A 19,680-nucleotide genomic window follows, 5' to 3' on the forward strand; every position below is an offset into this window, starting at 1 on the left:
TCTGAATTGATAACCATATTTGCCTGTATATAAACCCCCTGAAATCAGTTATTGGATGGACTACTATTTTTCATTTCTTTGTGGCTAGAGTTAGTGTCATAAATCCTTTCATTTAAAATTTTTTGTTGTTGAAAATTTAATACATTTTATTTTACTTTGTCTCTTTTATGTATGTATTAGGCATGCTCTGCTTCCTGTCTTTCTTTCAGTCAAAATACAACTTTCCTAGAGTCATGTGATTTAAGCATCTCAACAGAGAAATAATCTGTTTTCACAAATAAAATGGAAAAAGTAATCTAGACTTTAAGGTGTTTTAGGAGTTGCTTGGCTGACCAATATGAACTTCTGGGGAAGACAGATAATCAGGTATATCCACTGACACATACGTAGTGCTGTGTGATGCGTAATACCTGCTGTGAATACAAAATTATTGTGTTGAGGAACCTGTGCAATAAGGGCAATAAGAAAACAAGAAAAGCAATAGCATAAAAACTCATTAGGGATGCTCTGACTAGAAAAAATATTAGCAACAGCTTCAACTAGACTGTGACTGGAGAATACACTAGATAATGCTATAGAAAAAAAGGAGGAGGAGTAAGATTGTTTGGCTCAGAAATTAGAGTAATCAGTAATGGGGTAAAGAACTATTTCTCTTTGAGATCCAAAAGTAATCTGTCTTGGAAATAGTTGAAAGCCGTCCATCAAGTGTTAACTGTCTTGAAATAAATTAATGGTCTAAATCTATTGTACAATGGAAAGATGTCCATATACTGGAATCAGTTATACGCTGTTGATAACCTCAGCAGGAAAGCTGGATAATCTAGGGGTCCTAGGGATTTTCCCTTGTTTACAGAGGTACTCCCAGGAAAGGTGTAATGTCCTCAGTGCTGCAGTTTTTCTGTAAATATGTACAGGTTATACAGACTCCAGGAGCATCAAACCAGTCATCATCTACAGCAATAAATCAACCTTAATTAATAAAACTGTGTCATTGCCATCTGTCATTGGTATCTGATCTTAGAAATAGAGTATCGAAGGCTTCTCTTTCTATTACCAGACCTTCAGCATCTGTAAGGAGATTCCAGGCTACTTTACTGAGAAGAGTAAACAGGAATACATATTTGGGGAGTAAGCAATTGCAGAGGCAGTTTTGAAATTCTGTCTACTGACTTACTTGAGGAAAGGTAATGTAGTTTGGCAGCTAAGTATCTTCTTCACTGAAGGACACTTTACGTAATATACTACAAATTGAAAGGAAAAAAGCTTGAACCCAAATCAATCCTGTACAAACAAGACCCTTTCTTGTTCAGCTTGCATTATAACTTGCTGTCTTGGTGCTATCTGAAGCAGCATCAATGGGTCTTGCTACCATTTGGGAAACCTGTGTGTATTTCAGTCACACATTGTTCTTGCAGGATTTCCTTAGGCTAAGCTGCAGAAGTGAAAGAGCTCCATTTAAGAGAGTCTGTGAATAACTAGGAAATGAGCATCAAACTAGGCATTATCTGAAGATGTTTGTTAACATGCAGGATGTTCCTTAAGGCCTCTATCTTGAATGAGAAGAGTTTTTATTCAGGATTGCTTTTTGAAAAAGCAAGAGTTCTTTTGCATGCATGTCACTATGGGCCCTACTCAGGCAAAGAACGCTATTTGATGCTCTTGGCACATGTCTACTTCTCTACTTTCCTTGGATATACTGCTATATGCAGCCTTATTTGGAAGAAGATTATACCTTTTCGGTAGTGAGAATGGCACAATTTACGACCTTGCATACTTGCCTATAAACTGCTCCTTTTCTGTTGCAAAGTTATAGCTTAAATCATAAATCAAAACTGTGGATCTCTGCTGAGGGATCTCCAGAGGAAAAAAAAAATTGTGGAGAGCAGGCTCTGCACTTTCACTAGAAGATCAACTGTGACCCTCCCCTTATCTTGATAAAAGACTACATTTCGTATCTAGCTGAGAAAAAGAAATAACCTTTGTATATGCAGTAGGCTTCGCTTTCTAGGGAATGTTAAGGAAATGATTTTTTATTATATAGGGTAATGACAAGCAGCTGGAGAAGCAAGTTTTAGAAGGGTTCCAACTCAAAAGTACGGATGAGGAGAGAAATGAAATTGAAGTTTTCCTATCAAAATATAAGATTACGACCCAAAGCATAATCATTTGGATTTGTGTGTGTATGCCTGTGTGCTTGTGTGCATGAATGAAGACGACAAACAATATATGTTTCCAGAAAAATGTTCTTACTTGAGGCCTTGCCTACAAAATTTATACCAATGAAACAAAACCTAGGTGTTACCAGTTATACTGGTGTAATTTTCTGTAATATTGACAGAGTCGCAGAAACAGGTTAAGAGAAGAGAGAAGAATTAACCTTTAGACTGCGAAATCCTTAAACTGTGAAAGCCATCCACTAAAAAGTTACATAGGCATGAAGTGTAACCTTGTTAATTCAAAGACAAAAGGGATCTATTCATACATTCAGTCCTGTGTTCTTTGTATAAGCATTATCCTCATCTCTAGGGAAGCAAAGACTTAGAAGAATGTACATGCTATATTCATGTTTATCTAATTAATCTACAGAGAGATTCCTAACTCAGCAGACAGTTTTTGTGTATCAAAGTCAAAGGTCCTAACATATGTCAGCCTTCTTACACAGATGTGATACATTTGATATCTAATAAATAATTAAACATTGGATTAAGCAAAGCTCCACAGAATATAGATTTGACCTATTTAATATTTGGAAAGGTACTTATTTCTGACAAACAAAAATAATTTAGATACAACAATGATTTTAATAAGGCAAGGTGAGTTTGTTGACAAGATTCACTTTGGAGGCTATGTCAAGTTATCTTGATTCAATGCAAAATCACACTGGGATATTGAATACATTAACCATTTTCCACTTTGTGCCCACTGACTTGTAAATCTTGAATTATTAGCTTTTTACTTCAGATGTTTTTATCAATTGCCTATTTTGGATGGAATAAGATCTTTAAAAAATGTTAGAACAGCATAAGCTATCCAGTTAGATGGTGTTCTCAGCTACTTTAAATTAGAAGTGAAACCATCATGTACTGTATATGAAGATACCTGCAGTTCAAAAACAATAGAAGTGTGGCTGAAGTGTGGCTACGCCAGCGTATGTGAACTAATCTCTCATCCTTTCCAAGTCGTAAACAATTAACTGTTTCTTTTCTATAAACCCTGACTGCCTATTGTAATGTAATGGAACAAACACAAAGCATCTGGAAAGAAAAGAATTATAATTAAATTAGTCTTTCCAATTAGAGAAAATGGTGAGCCTTTCCCTTGATTTAGAGTTATAATAATCATTTGTAATCTGATTTAAAAGGGGCTTATGGTTGCATTCATAAAACTGGGAGACATTAGGATTGACATGACCTCTTAGGTATCTAAAGAAATTATAGGCCTACAGAGGTAAGAATATATCATTAAGTCCTGAGCTGACAGCATTTTTTATTTCTACTGACCTTTGGTTGGATTAAGTCCAGTCATCAGAAAATAATTCCATTTCAAGCAGCTGAGAGTTATCATCAGGTTTTGCTGATTCAGGATTAAGTGTACCTCAGCAGCTGAAGAGCTCGTTAGGATGAGCTGTCCATTCGTTCACGGAGTTTGTGGAAAGACTAAGGAGGAAGACATGTTATAGCTGTATTATTTCTGGTGTAGAGCTTGAATTACTGGTGTATGAATATCATCTACAGCTCTATTTTGCTAATGTGGGACAGAGTTCTGTAGTGTTCCAGACTCCACTTACTGACAGCTAGATTTACAAGACAAATTTACATTTCTACAAACGATATGGACACTTAAATCTAAACGTAAATCTTAAAAAGCTTTTGTCAATTTCTAGCAGATCTAAGTACCTAAATATCTACTGCTGCTAATGCACAGAACCATTGCAGACATGATAGTGCCAAAAGATAAAGTACGATCTGCCTAACCCCCAGCAGAAGTCATAAACAAAGCACTTCTCAGCTTTTTTTAAAGGACAGTGCTTACTCTTATAGGTGCTTTTTCAAACGCACATTTAATCCTATACAAAACATCCAAGAGCAGGAGGAGGAGCCCTCTTGCAAAAACAAAGTCCCTTGGGTGCAAAAGCTCGGGTTTCCTTGCCGTCTAAGAGAGCACACTCTCTCCTGGGAGGGTGCTTAGTCGCCATGCTATTGTATTTGGTGGGGTGCTTTTGTCTTCTGAGTCCTTTTGAAAATGTTTAACTTTGCATAAATACATATTCACTGAGTCAGACAGAGACTAGTTCTATAGCCCAGTGGCCAGGACAGTCAGGATGGATAAAGGGACAGGTAATCACAGCTGCTGCTCTGGCTGCATTGATTTCTGAACTAGGCTAATACCACCAAACAGGACCACTGTCAGCTCAGTCGGTGTAACCTCAGCATTTCAATACCATGTTCCAGTTCAGGTAGATGTACCTTTATTTTCCTTGCAGGGCATGGCTTACAGATGACATAATGGGCCCCAGTTTGGCCAGCAGCTGAAAGAGTACATGTAAAGTGTGTGGTACTAAGAACAGAGGATTTTAAAACGGATTACCTTTAGAAACTGAAAGTATTCTAAAGAGATACAAAAATCCTTGTTTTGATTTTTAATTGTTACTGAAACTGGTGAATGAATGAACAGGATCTCTTTCAAACACCTGGGTAGCAGAGTGGTTCTTAAATATCACAGACAAAGGATCTTGTATCCTTCATCTGTCACAGTTTTTATTACAGAGTCCCCACAAAGTGCCTGATGAGGGGGCAGAGTTTCTTAATAATCCCTCTATATTAGCTTGTAGGAAGAAGCAAGAATGAGCAGATTCAAGGATTCATGGCTCTGTTGACTGTTTATTCTCTGGGCTGAAGTATGGCTAGACTGTTGGGTTGGTGTACGCTACACTGAATATTCATGCAGTTGCCAGGCTCTCCCCTTCATTGCAGAGTATTAAAAGAGCCATGTAGCTCCACGCCCTCAGACTGTACAATCTGAGCATATTTAGTTTGGCTTCAGCGTAACTGGGCTGACTACCTTTCTTCAGTGGAACCAAGTTTGCATTTGAGGCAGGGATCTAATGTGTTTTCCTAAGCAGATTTCGTACCAAGAGGCAATTTTTTCTTTCCTTAGTTGATGGGTTAACTATAAGAAGGAGCGAGTCACACCATAATACTTCAACTAAATGCTTTGGGGATTATTTTTAATAGGAAGCCCTGTTAAAATGTAGTGGTTGGTAAATAGGAGAAAACACGCTCTCTACTTTTCAAGGATTCTGCTTTTAAAAATCATACAAACATGCATCACATTCAAAAACTCCTGTGGACTGTATATATGAATGTAGATTTACAGTGTGTCTTAACAAATAGCTACATTAAATCTGATGAACAATATAGGTTATAATCAAGAACATGATTAATCACTCTATTACAGATCTCCTTAGTTTAAAATACTGCTATTCAAGACCCCTTTCTTGAGCCTTATTTCAGGGAAAAGTCCTCTGCAGGACCATGGTCACGTAGTCAACAGGTAATCATATTTCGGTTGTGAAGGAAGCAGGGCTCACTTCCCTTAAAGAGAGGCATCTATTCTCTCCATACCTTTTCAACCTCTTACCCTCTACCTGAGAAGAGGTTTATGTTTGTTTAACAGTTTGGCTGTTTACTTAAGGAAGTTTTGACAAGATAGCTAAACCGGTCTAACAGCTTGCTGCTCCCAAAAGACAGGGTCCTACTTCTTTGCTCCCCCCACAGCCCCCAGGTGCGTGATTGCATCTGCACTCTTGCAATTGCATCGGCTTTTGTCTTCTTAGTGAGCCAATACAGTTCACTATGCTGGCTGAAATCTGTTCACTTTATTTTGTCGGTTCATTTTCTGTGGCTGGTGGGCTTCACAAATACAGGGAGTCAAATTAAGAGCTCATTGCTGCTGAAAGAAAAAGTGCAAAAAAGTCTGTGTTATAACTTTTCTTTCTTTGCTGAGCCATGTGCCTGACTGCTTATTTTTTTATCTCGGACGTAGTCAGCCCTCTTTCTGAGCTGACTAACTTAATTAAAATAGTATAAAATAAATTAGAAAAAATATAGATACTGTCTATCTATCTATTTAGTCAATTAAGTCTGTTGAAAAGGAAGTGTGACTGATTCAATAGCTAATGCACAGCAGGAGACAGGTCCACAGGACTAAGAATCGGAGAGTATTGAAGATATCAAATGAAAGGATTACAAGAGAAAGGGAGGGAGGCTGAAGACGTTCCCAGCAGAGGAAGCTAGATTGCTTCAAATTCCTGTGAAACTCCAATCTTCCAGAGCTGAACTGGCTTGCCAAGGAGTCACATGAGCAGCAGAGGTTGAGGCGTATGCATAGCTAAGAGTAAAGGAGAGAAGAAAGGGGACTGCGAGGTGTGAGACTATTCTTTTTAGTCCTGCTGATTAGTAGGTCAGCTCAGTTGCCTTCTGTCAGTGCATTATTAGTGCCTGCTTCCATGCAGGATAGCGCTGTTAAAGGAGCACCACAATGGGGTTGGGGAGAAAGAGAGCAAGCAAAGGGGGGTGGGGGGCATGACCTGAAAGGCCATGGAAAGGAAGGTAGTAAATACTAAGGGGTAAGGGAGGGCAGGCACTCATTAAATCTACTTCGCTGTCAAGTTAAATCTAACATGGAACCGTGCCCTTGTACAATAATCCCCTCATAGAATCATAGAATCGTTTAGGTTGGAAACGACCCTTAAGATCATCGAGTCCAACCGTTAACCCAGCACTGCCAAGTCCACCACTAAACCATGTCCCTAAGCACCACATCTACCCGTCTTTTAAATACCTCCAGGGATGGAGACTCAACCACTGCCCTGGGCAGCCTGTGCCAGTGCCTCACTGCCCTTTCGGTGAAGAAGTTTTTCCTAATATCCAACCTAAATCTGCCCTGGTGCAGCTTGAGGCCATTTCCTGTCGTCCTGTCACTTGTTACTAGGGAGAAGAGACCGACCCCCACCTGGCTACAGCCTCCTTTCAGGCAGTTGTAGAGAGCGATAAGGTCTCCCCTCAGCCTCCTCTTCTCCAGGCTAAACACCCCCAGCTCCCTCAGCCGCTCCTCACCAGACTTGTGCTCCAGACCCTTCACCAGCTTCGTTGCCCTCCTCTGGCCACGCTCCAGCACCTCCATGTCCTTCTTGGAGTGAGGGGCCCAAAACTGAACACAGAACTCGAGGTGCGGCCTCACCAGTGCCGAGTACAGGGGCACTATCACCTCCCTGGTCCTGCTGGCCACACCACTCCTGATACAAGCCAGGATGCCATTGGCCCTCTTGGCCACCTGGGCACACTGCTGGCTCATGTTCAGGCGGCTGTCAACCAACACCCCCAGGTCCTTTTCTGCCAGGCAGCTCTCCAGCCACTCCTCCCCAAGCCTGTAGCGTTGCATGGGGTTGTTGGGACCCAAGTGCAGGACCTGGCACTGAGCCTTGTTGAATCTCATACAGTTGGCCTCAGCCCATCGATCCAGACTGTTCAGATCCTTCTGCAGGGCCTTCCTACCCTCCAGCAGATCGACACTTCCACCCAACTTGGTGTCATCTGCAAACTTACTGAGGGTGCACTCGATCCCCTCGTCCAGATCATCAATGAAGATATTGAACAGGACCGGCCCCAGTACTGAGCCCTGGGGAACACCACTCGTGACCGGCCGCCAACTGGATTTGACTCCATTCACCACCACTCTCTGGGCTTGGCCATCCAGCCAGTTTTTAACCCAGCGCAGAGTGCACCCATCCAAGCCGTGAGCAGCCAGCTTCTCCAGGAGAATGCTGTGGGAGACTGTGTCAAAGGCCTTACTAAAGTCCAGGTAGGCAACATCCACAGCCTTCCCCTCATCCACTGAGCGGGTCACCTTGTCATAGAAGGAGACCAGGTTAGTGAAGCAGGACCTGCCCTTCATAAACCCATGCTGGCTGAGCCTGATCCCCCGGTTGTCCCACACATGCTGCGTAATGGCACTCAGGATGATTTGTTCCATGACCTTCCCTGGCACCGAGGTCAGGCTGACAGGCCTTCTTCCCTTTTATTCGTGTTAGAGACTCTAGCTTCTCTTACCAATGCATTCCTGTACTGATTTCCAACAGTGAACTTGACGCTTGTGTAAGAGATGTAATTCCTCCCCCAAACAGCAGGAATAATAGATTTCAGGCTTGCAGTGAACCTAATATTGACAGGATGCATCTATTGCTGTCACATTAAAACATGTATATAAAAATCCAGAATTATTCTTTTACTTTCCACAGATTTTAGAGACAGAGTTGACCTGTGGAAACTGAGCTCCCAGTTTCTTCTTCTACTGTCAAGCATACCAACATTTCTCTCTTTGGTGAACTCATGTAGACAGACTTGGCAGAATGAGTGCTTTTAAAGATATTTTAAATAGTAGATATTTTCCCCAAGGAAAAGAAAGCAAATATTAGCCTAAGAGGGGGCAGTATCAAAAAGGAGTAACCATAAGAAAGATAACAAGTGGGATGTCCAATGAAAGGTTGAGTCATTGTGAAAGGAGAGTTAAGGAAAGATGTTCTGTTTGAACTTCTCAGATTTATTTTGTATTATGTCTGTTGAGGAGTGTCATGCTCCCCTTTGGCAAGGTGATGCATTAGGAGTATTGCCAGTGATAATTATTGCTGTCTGGTCTTACTGTAGCCTTGCAGAGTGCATCAGTAGTGAGAGCAGATTTATGGGCAGCCCCTGTTCTTGTAGCTGTGTTGGCATCAGTGATGACACTGACAAGCAGGTAAGGGCCCCCTCCGCCTTTCTTATCCAGACCTCTCTTTGGGAGATCTGCCCGATTACCGAGTGCTGAATAGAAAAGAACCAAGAAAGTAAACAAATGTGTGCCGTGATTGCACTTTAAGAAACTTGAGAATAAAACCAGCCTTTGAGTTTAAACTTTTCATTCGATAGAGAAGCAATTTATCTTTTGGCTAAAGAAAAGCAGATGTTAGAAGGGAAATGCACATGAGAAGACATAGAAACTGTTGTGATGGCTGTATTTTTTATTTGAACAGTCTCCCTTTACTTTTTCTTACTTGTCTAGGATATTGTGTATAGTCTTAAAAGAACAAAGCCATTAAAAGTTCTATAAAGATATATTTTTAAGGGAAAAGTCAAGTAGAACAGAAGCTGTGAGAAGAGGATAGTAGAAACAAAAGGCAGCATCAACAGCAAAAAAATCCAAACCAAAACCAAACCAAAACAGAAGCCAAAGAACTCTTCACAATGTAACCCTTCAAAAAAATCCCTCATAATTTCTACTTAGTTTGACATGTTTTTGTGGTGAGAATCTGTTCCTAGTGTGAATTCCAAAAGATAAGGATATTTAAAATGTCGACCTATTTCTTTCAAACACTGTGCCACCGAAGACAAATTACTGTCAGACTGTTGATAGCTGGGTATGCAAAGCTTGCATGCCTTCAGTAAGAGAAAACCATTTTGCTGAAAATTTATTTCTGTTATGTTCAGCAGAACAATTCCACCTGCTCCATACTGAAAGATTTAATTTCTTGTAGATCTCTGACTGCAGCTGAAATCAGAGGAACTTGTAATCTTCATTTGTAATTGATTTGGGCTATAAGGTTATACACTTTAGGAAGCATAATTCTTTAGGTACCCTGCTGTCTCTGAATTCAGTGGGAGTTTGTCACTGAAGCTGCCTGTCCTTTTAAGAAAATAGTAATTTTAATCACTACCTACTACATCTGTAATGAATCCTGACTCCTCTGAAGTCAGTAGTAGTTGTGCTGGAGCCTGGATCACTTGTATCAAGAACTGAAAATGGTGCTTATAATCTACATCGTTATATATATGTAGATATATTTATGTTAAAAATATATGTAAATAAACACAAAGTACGCTTATAATCAACTGCTATTAAAATATGTTTTCAAAAACAATAAGCATAGCATTGTTTTATTGTATGTCCTGTTAGAACTAGAATGGTGGGAAGATAGTAACAGAGTTGATGTTAAAACAAATTATCTTTTCACTTCATTCTGTTAAAGAGTAAAGATTTTCAGAGAAAATTAAAAGAGTGACAGAAAATTTGTTGCCTAAAGAGAAAAGATTTTAAGAAATCCGTGCCTTCTTTATAAGAAATAATCCCAGTGCTCATGTAATTTCAATTGGCACGTGATTTATGGCTGTGAAAAAGAATCTGTACAGCTCTTTCAAAACATAAAGTGAGGGAGTGGCATCCTTTGAGCAAAAACTCTGGTGCCCTATCTGCTTAAGTGTTTCCTAAGTTTCAGCACTATGAGAATATGAGAATACTCCATTGTTAGGGGATTTTGGAGGCATGCCTGGATCAAGGAAGTACTTCCTCGTCATGCTGTTTCCTTTCCCAAACAATATAAAAAATGGCCTTTTCAACCAAACATCTAGAGGTGGTCACTTTGTACATTGTCCAGCTAAAGCTCAACCATCGTAAGATAAACCATTCACTTGTATGAATGGCTCCATGTTATTACTGCTACTTCCTTTTTATTTTCACGGTGATTTTGTTTTGATTTATGGATATGCATGGAAGTTGAACCCCCCAAATAATGATTGTGTCATAAGACTAGCCAAGAAAAAACAAGAAACTCCACCTTACTCACTGCCCTCTATAGCCCGCATACGTTAGCTCTGACACCCTCACTACCACTACTCATCTTTTCACGTGCTTCTCTAATGTGGACTCTGTACAACCTGATCAGAGGCAGTAAAAATATACCATACCAATAATGGCTTATAGTGTAATTTTATCCCACTGCTTTAAGTATTCTAACTTTACTTCCAAACAGCATTTCAGAGGAAGCAAAAGTAAGTTCATGTACATGTTCTGTTCTTCGTTTAGCCTTGCATGATCCAAAGGATTTCTAACTTATCTATCATCTTAAGCACTCAAGATGTGTGCATTATAGTATTAGGTGAATATCCGTGTTTTAGTCCAGCATTGCTGTTAGCACGTTGTAACAACCATGGCAAAATACTTAGTGACTGAATTCCATGGTGAAAAGCCTTTGTAAATACATTATAATGTATTTAATGTCTTTGTAAATACATTACAAATCTTTTAAATCACCATGTAACATTTTTAACTCGTTTGTAACCAATACTCACATTTGTTTTCTGTTCAGTATCTTGAGTTGCATATTTAAAATTACTTGGGCATAGCTATTATTTTATGACATGAAGAAAATTCTGAGACTATGCATTGTGTATGACTTGAAGAACGTCATTATGATTACTCTGTATACTAGAGAGGAATTTTGGAAAAAGACTCAGAAAGTCTCTTCAAAAACTTTGGAAAGTTGTGGATGCATGTGGATTTGTCCAATGCATAAATTACAAAATTAGGTCTATTCACCTTTGTCACTGAATTTACACTTTGAGAAATACTTTTTACCAACATGATATATTGGGACTAGCTCAGTGTCCTTGAGAGAAATTTGCCTGATTTACTCTGACTTACTCAGAGGTAAGAGGACAGAACTGGATTCATAATTTCCTACTATGTTTCCTCATGACCACTTCATTCAATTTGCAAATATTTGCTCTGTAAACAGTGCAAGTATATGTTATATTCATATTTATAGATATATAAAGTTATTTAAAAATAAATACATGTGGCTTTTGACTCATTTTCCTTGCTGGAGCAAAACCCCAAGGATCTTGCAGCTCCTTTTCAAGACGTTCTTCTGTCCATTGTTTCACTAATTCTACCGAAAACCATGGCAGTTCTATAAAACTGATGTAGGTCTCATCCCTCTGGGTCATGGGTTAGGTTTTAATTTTGCTAATTTATTTTCTACACAAATGCTTTCTGTTGTTTGTTTAGTGTCCTTTTAGTGGTCTTTGGCAGTAACATGGACTGCTGAGTTTATTCTGTCTTGCACCCTCTTTCCTGCTAACTCTCCGCTTGGGTAATAGTTGGCTGACTGAAGCATAATGGGAATAATCTAAGTTAATGCTAGATGGCTCTAAACATTTCCTCAACAAATAAGCAGCAGCGTGTTGATAGCCAATAAGTATTTTATGAGTGCAATTAAATCACAGTGATTGATTGGGCTGGGGTGAAAATCAGAACCATTTAGAACAACAAATTCTTCACGGGGAATCCCTCACTAAATTAAGAAAACACACAGACGAACAACAAAAATAAACCATTTAAGAAGTTCTGCTCCTACACCACGTGCCCTCATTTCTCAACTCTGTTAACAAGGAAAAACTTGATGAAAGTGAGACCTTTTGTTTCTTGAGAATGCATCTTTTCCGTTTTTAATTATGTTATGTTGGGTGAAGATATACATTAGAGTTAACTGATCTAAAAGTTTAGTTGCTTAAAGGGGGGATCTGCTTCCTCTTCCTTTTATCTCACTGTTCTCTCCCAGTGCCTGGCTCCAGGTTACAGGGTCTTGCACTTTTGTAGTGCTTGTTGGATTCCTCATTAAGCTCATTCAATTCACTAAATTGCTGGAAAATGATTTTGTTTTTTCTGCTACGTTAGTTTTGTGCTGGTTCAGCAACCTGCATCAGCTCAACATAGAATCAGACGACTACTACCGTCATTGCAAAGGAAAAAGTGTGGAGGATGCAGTCAAGGTTGCAGCCTCCTGACTGGAGAGGAGGGAAGTTGAAAACTGAAAGGTCTTGTATTTATGAGAATATCTAAAATAAAACATGCAATTTAGTGTATAGGTTAGCATAGTGATACGTGCCCCACAAAATCACTAGAGTGCTGTGCTTGTGAAAACACATTCTTTCTGGGTACTATTGCAATATCCACGTTGCTTATTCCAGTTCTGTGTGACTAGTAGGTATTGTTTATTTTTTTGCTTTTTTGACTTCCAAACTGTTAATTATTTATAGATCAGCAACAGTTGTGTTTGTTTTTTTTAATGTAGGAACATGCAAATATTCTCAATGGCTCTGTCCTCTTGGGTATTCATTACTTTTGAATGCACTCTACTAACATGAAGATATGAAAGATATTGGAAACTCTATAGTCTGCTTGATACCTACAAAAAAATTATTTTTAAGAAGAACTGGTACACATTCTGGATTTTTAAAAAGAATGTTAAGATTATATTATCTTAAGAAAATACAGATGTAGACAGGATAGGGAACGCTCCAAAGAGAAAAAAACCCTTATCTTCCACAGAGGAGGTACACCAATAACTTTATTACTAGTCCAAATGCAATGACAAATAGCAAAATGGCTTTGATTCAACTACTTTGGATTACTCTTAACATGTGACACTGAATTTAGAAGAACAGCAAAAGGCAGAAGAAATGTAGGATTGACTTTATATGCGTGGCATAAAGGTTAGTCACATGCAGTAATCTTAGTTTGACTCCTAAGAGGCTGTAAACTTTAGCAATTGCTTAAATAGATGGGTTTACATTTGTAGATATTTTGCCCTCAAAAAGTTCTTTGTTTAAAGCGATCGTTTAAGTCATTCTAAAGATAATGATGTTAACTAGAGTAAAAGTATTCTGGTGAAAAAACCAAGTGACTTAGAACTCAAAAAACATTTAACCAGAAATAAAAATACCACTCAAAATAACTTTTTGTCATATACTTTTATTTACCTTGAACAGAAAATTTTGCAAACCATCAATTACTGAGAACGGGGAAAAAAAACGTAGCATATAACAGAGGAGGCTTTGGTTATAAGTGCCATTTCTACAGCAGAGTTAAGCTATTGTAAACCAAACGTCTTGTAGTAAGGTAAAAAATCTCCAGCCAAATTTTTTAAGAATTTAACAGCAACATGGAAAACATTTACATACAAACAACAGAGAAATATTTTCTAAGCTTTTAACAGTCACTTTGCTACAATCCAGAAGTGTTTAGTTCACATATCTATACAGACAGACAAACACTAAAACTTTTGTGAACCAACCACTTGTCCACAGGACCTGCCTAGACAGTTTGTCATCAATACAAAAGTTTTTTTATATAAATAAGTCAATCAAACTTCACAAAGACTAAAAGAAACAATATAAAATTCCAACTCTAAATAAATCTGTACGTTATGGTCAGTCTTGTTTTTCCGAAATCTTGCGCAACTTTAAAGTGTCTATTTATAAAATGATGGCAAGGAGCAACGTTAGCTGGAATGGAAACTGGAAGACTCGGACTCTGTAGAAACAGAAGAATGTCCCCCACGTTTGCCTTTTGAGAGAATCTTGAGGCTTGATCCTCTGCTAACTGACGTCAAGGCATTTTGTGCTGATGTTTTGAATTTGGCACCCAGGAAGGCATACAGAATTGGATTCAGGCAACAGTGGAAGAACGCCAGGGCTTCGGTAATGGAGATCCATTTATGTACTATCGTGTCCAAGCTGCAGCGATGTCTGATGACTCCCAGCAAGATGAATGTGTCGATGCTGATGCCGATGTAATATGGCAGCCAGCAGGCAAAGAAGGCGAGGATGAGGATAACCGTTGTCTTCAAGGCTTTGCGCTTCTGGTGGCCTTTTGAATGTGACAGCTTAGATATTATAATACAGTAGCAAGTCAGGATTATTAGACCAGGCAAGACAAGTCCTACCAAGATATGCTGAAATCTGAAAGAAATTAGCCAGTTTTCATGAGGGTACATGCGATCACACAGATACCTTCCTTCTACTTCGCTAGTACTGGCAAAAATTATATCGGGCACTGTCAAAAGCACAGCTGGTAGCCATACGCCTACATACACCACCTTCTCAGCCAACAGCTTTCGTGGTCGCTGGCTGTTGGTAGCATGGACTATTGCCAGGTAACGATCTAAGCTTATGAAGGCCAAAATCAAGACACTGCTATAGAGGTTGACTGTGTAAATGACATGAACTGCCTTACACAGAACAGTCCCAAAGTACCAGCTTACGGCCGCATCCACAGACCAGAAGGGCAAGGTGATGACGAAAAGGAGGTCAGCCACAGAGAGGTGCAGCCTGTATTTATCAGTCATGCTTCTTTGTTTCTTCTGGTAGCCCATAACAACGATAACCAATCCATTGCCGATTATTCCTGTTAGGAAGATGATGGAGTAGATCGTTGGCAAGAAGATCCGGTTGAAATCGGCATTCTCATTCTGAAAGCATGGCTCGCCGTAGTCTCCATAGTCACCCGAACCAATCTCATCCGTGCCATTATCAGGAAATTCAATGATTAACCCGGAGGACAGCTAAAACAAAATAAAAAAAAATTAGGTGTTAGCTCCTCTGCAAAAGCTCACTCTATAGGACAGTATGTTAAGAGTTGCCTGAACAGTCTCCATCACCACGAACAGGCAAACTTTTTGAAAACCAGATGGAAAAATACAATTTTTAAATATATATATAAAAAATATAGAGCGAATAAAAGCAAGGTAAACAACTTCCTTTGCCTTTCTCTAAGGAGTAAAATCTTGTAACTAAGGTCAGGGGATGAAAGGGAAAAGAAAGATAATGGCTACTCCCAGAAATCTTGTTGGTTCGGGACACTTCAGTGCGCTCATCAGATGCATACTGCAAATGGAAGAGCCCAGAAGTGCTGGATGCAAGAGGTTGGTCCGCACAGAATATTACCCATGACATTTAACTCTTACAACAGAGAGCTATAAAAAGGAATTACACTTAGTAATTCTGGTGCTCCAAAGTCCCTTCTCAATAAGGGGATGGGGTCAAGAAGAAATGGAGAAGGTACCCTTGGCTGATGTAATAAAGGATAAATAACAGCAAGAATTCCCTGCTGAGAAGCAATTGACAGCTCCACAGACAGAGACAAGGGGGAAAAAAAACCCCAAAGCCCATAAAGAAAAGGCAGAGGTGACCTTAAGCAGGGAACTCAAACGCCACGGAGGGTCATCGGCCCGGCCAGGATCCCCTCCCTCGGCTCCCCACCCTCTGCGGCTGCGGGGCAGGGGGTGAAGCCGGCGGTGCTGGGCTGCAGCCAGGCTGCTGCACAAGTACGGCAGTGGAAAAAGGAAGCGAAATTCTGGTGAGGGCACGAAAGCACATCAGGAAACCACCAACGGTTTTGGCCACCGCGCTGAAAGAGCGCTGCAGGCGGGCGAGTGCCACCTGGCTATGTGCAGCTCCCCAGGCTGTCAGGCTGTCCTTTTCACGCCCCGTGGACCGCCGACCCCTGACCCCCGCGCAGGACGCGCCCCGAGGGTCCGGCAGCGCTTGGCGCACGGGTGCCCCGGCTCCACGCCGGCGCTAACTGCGGATCGCAGTCGGGACTCAGCCCGACATCTCCGGTTTGCTCCTCGCCGCTCTCAACCCCCCGCGGCAGCGGAGCGGCCTGCGGGAGGCCGGGACGCCGCCGCCGCTCCCGGCCCCACCGTGCGCGGCTGCGGGGGTTGCGGCGCGGCGGCCCCCGGGGCAGAGGGATGCGGTTCCCTGCCGTCAGACCGCTCCAAACTTCCTCGCTTGTTTGCCCCCCTCAGCATTCCCGTGGCTCCAACTGCTCGACCGGCGTCTTCCCAGCCCACAAAGCCGCCACATGTCACCGCAACCGACGGCCGAGCAGCAAAGACCGAGGGAAGACGCGGGAGTCCGGCCGCGGCCGCAGCGGGGTCCGAGGCGTTGCGGCCAGCCGCAGCAGCGGCCAGAGGCCAGGGCCGAGCCCGGCCCCCTTGCGCCCCGCGGCCCCTCGCCGTCAGGCGGGTGGCAAGCGGGGGGAGGCGGCGCGGCTCCCGGCCCCGCTCCCGGCCCGGCTCGGGGCCACCCCGCCCGCCGCCGGCGCTCTCCGCCGAGGGCACCTTTGTTTGCAAACAGCGGGCACATGGGCGAGGGCGGCGGGGAGCCGCCGCCGAGCAGCGGCGTCGAGCAGGCGGGCGGGCAGCACCGCCCCGCACCGCGGGGACGGCCGCGGCCCCGCCGGCCGGCTCAGCTCCCGGCACTTACATCCAGGCTGTCGAGGCTGTTGTCCATGCTCTGAGCCATCTAACGGTCCCGGGCTCTCGAGTTGCCGCTGTTGTTGCCGCCGCCGCGCCTCTGCAGCGCCGTCAGCCGCAGCCGCACCAAACACACGCCCCGCTCCTTCTGGCGGGACGCGGCTCTTATAAGTTCCGCGGCCGGCCGCCCGCCCCCGGGGCAGCCCGCGCCTGGCTCCTCCCCGCGGGTCTCACCGCGCTCCCGGGCCGCGGGCGGCCGCCGCGGGCCGCCCTTTGTCTGCGGCGCCGGGCCGCGGGGCCTGCGCTGGCCCCGGGGGCCCGCGGGGGCCTCGCTGCTCACGGGGGCACTTGCCACCCTCCGACTGATGGGCTCGTGCAAGCGGGGTTTTCAGTTTCCCCTCAAGAACTTTCTTTGAAGTGTGGTGTCGGGCCCCGTGTTGTGACGGGTACCCCGGGCGAGCTCCGGGTGAAGTCACTGGTCCAGGTGATGGAGGAGGAAGAGGAGAGGTCCTGCACACCCTTCAAAATACACTCAACTCAGTCCTCAGAGTTGCCGCTCGTCCCTGCTGAGGAGAGGGTGAACTGGGAGAGGCAGGGGATGGTCCCTGCTGAGGGACGAGAGGTTCTGCGGGCCTCTCGGGGCTGCGAGGTGAGCGGGCTGCAGGTTGCCCGCTGAACTCTTCTGGCGCCTGTGGTTTTGGGTGAGAAGTCTGCAGGTGCTTCGCCAGCGTGTCTGAGATACGATGGTGGTTCATTGTTCCAAAAAGCTTTGGCACATTGCGAGAAATGTGTTAAGGAAACAATAGAAATCAAGAAGAAAATAAACCATTGTCAAAATAATGGGACTGCCAACTTCATTTAAACACGTGGATTTGTATGCTGAATGTCTTGTCATCTAAAAATAGCAAAGAGTGAGCTCTTTATTTGCCTGCTAATATCAGGAACCCTGCTTGTCTTTCTCCTTAATCTCGAGCTTGGTAAATTAGTTTTTTAAATGTGAACCGTGAATATCTTTAGTAATGATCTGTTCCCAGTAGTTGGACAATCTAAAAAAAAAAAAAAGAAAAACCTGAAATTGTATATATAGGATAAAAATAGCAATCATAAAACAGGTTTGCAATGGAAAACCAACCCAAATATAAAGAAAAATAAAACAGAATCATGGATTTCCTTTACAGTTGTCTCTGAGGTCTCAGTACTGTTGATGTTCATGCAGGTAAACTAATTTGCAGAAAAGATTTTGATTAGAATGGTGTGTGTCCCGTCCCCCGCCCCTCAGTTTCACAACTCACGCCATAGTAACTATATTGGGAATAATTGATTCAGTTATATAGATTTACTCTTTACAGTTGGAATTTGGAGTGGAAAGCATTCTTTGTGTAATAACAATATGCTCAAATTATGCTGGTAGTCTCAAGGGATGAATAAAACGAAAGTTTGACAGAAGTTTTATTCTTAAATGCCCGTTTTACTAGCTTACATGTTCCGAGTTAGCCACCAGTTTTAGATGCAAAGATTATTTCCAGGTATTTGACAAGAGTCACCCTCTTACTCTTCTCCTAAAAGCTCTACTATTCCTTCTCATGCACTACAGTGAGTATGAGTTTGGTCATGATTAATAACACTAATTATCTTTCTTTCTGTTAAAAACATGGTATGTAAGGTATGGCCTATAATGTGATTATGTACTTTAACTATGTCATAATTTGATAGTAATTCATATTTTGTTAGCAGGTCTGGAATATCACATACAAGTTGCATTAAAAGCAAACTTTAATTCGTTATAACTCAGGAATTAGCAATCTTCAGAAAACTCAATATCTACCTTGAGTTTATATCCAGAAAAATTTGAGAGGGATACCGTGTTAGGATTCTGTAGAAATAAAAAAATCTTCTACTGAATCCCCATTTCTAGATACTAATCCTAGCCTTACGTTACCATAATTCTACTCTACTGAACTTTTTAAAAACAAGTGTGACAAAATTATGGAGGTTTTCTTCACTGAAAGAGTAGCTTCAGTGAAGAAAACCTCACTTATGGAGGTTTTCTTCACTGAAAGAGTAGTTTCTTCACCGAAAGGGCAGTCAGGCACTGGCACAGGCTGCCCAGGGAAGTGGTTGAGTCCCCATCCCTGGAGGTATTTAAAAGAAGGGTAGATGTGGTGCTTAGGGACATGGTTTAGTGGTGGACTTGGCAGTGCTGGGTTAACGGTTGGACTCGATGATCTTGAGGGTCTTTTCCAACCTGAACGATTCTATGATTCTGTGATGCCCAGCTCATGGCACCCACAATTGCTGTGCAGTTTTCAGCAAGGGTATGCTGCTTGAAAGGCTCTCCAGCCCACTGAACTTGCAAACATGTCAACCAGATTTTCAGAAATACACATATTGAACAGGTGCTAAAAACCTAATCGGGACTCAGAGCTGCATATGGGGGAAACTTTTAGGAAAAATTGGATCCTACCTTACCAGAAATTATATGGGTGACAGATATATTTTTATGGAGAACATATTCTCATCTCAGAGGGGCACAGAAGAGTAAACACTGCTCCTTCTCTATGTATGCAGTGCAGGACATCATTAAAATATGCTGGTAGTGCAGGTGGCTTGTGGCAATGGGTGCGAGTGAGCAAAAAAGGTTATGTATGTACATGAACTCTAGAGCTATTTGACAAGTTTGAGAGTTGGTTGGTTGGTTGGTTATTTATTGGGGTGGATAGCATGGAGTGCATTGACATGTGGGGTATCGATGCACAGAACTGCAAGTA

General features: G+C 42.1%; 1 protein-coding gene across 1 annotated transcript; it reads right to left on the minus strand.

The window, feature by feature from the left end:
* Positions 1–13,773: 13,773 nt before the first annotated feature.
* CXCR4 (C-X-C motif chemokine receptor 4) lies at positions 13,774–17,047 on the minus strand. The gene is made up of 2 exons (XM_082312594.1): positions 16,923–17,047; positions 13,774–15,217 (listed from the first exon to the last, which is right to left on the minus strand). Exons 1-2 carry the CDS (start codon positions 16,959–16,961, stop codon positions 14,156–14,158), a joined length of 1,101 nt encoding a protein of 366 aa, XP_082168720.1. The 5' UTR covers positions 16,962–17,047; the 3' UTR covers positions 13,774–14,155.
* Between the last annotated feature and the right edge of the window lie 2,633 nt (positions 17,048–19,680).

This window comes from Platalea leucorodia, assembly GCF_965183815.1.
Source record: "Platalea leucorodia genome assembly, chromosome: 5".
Classification (NCBI taxonomy): Eukaryota; Metazoa; Chordata; class Aves; order Pelecaniformes; family Threskiornithidae; genus Platalea; species Platalea leucorodia.

Bases quoted from the DNA above. Each gene is read 5' to 3' on its own strand.
- CXCR4 (XM_082312594.1), bottom strand. From the start codon at position 16,961: ATGGCTCAGAGCATGGACAACAGCCTCGACAGCCTGGAT. The intron at 15,218-16,922 runs GTAAGTGCCGGG...ATTTTGTTTTAG, and splicing joins ACAGCCTCGACAGCCTGGAT to CTGTCCTCCGGGTTAATCAT.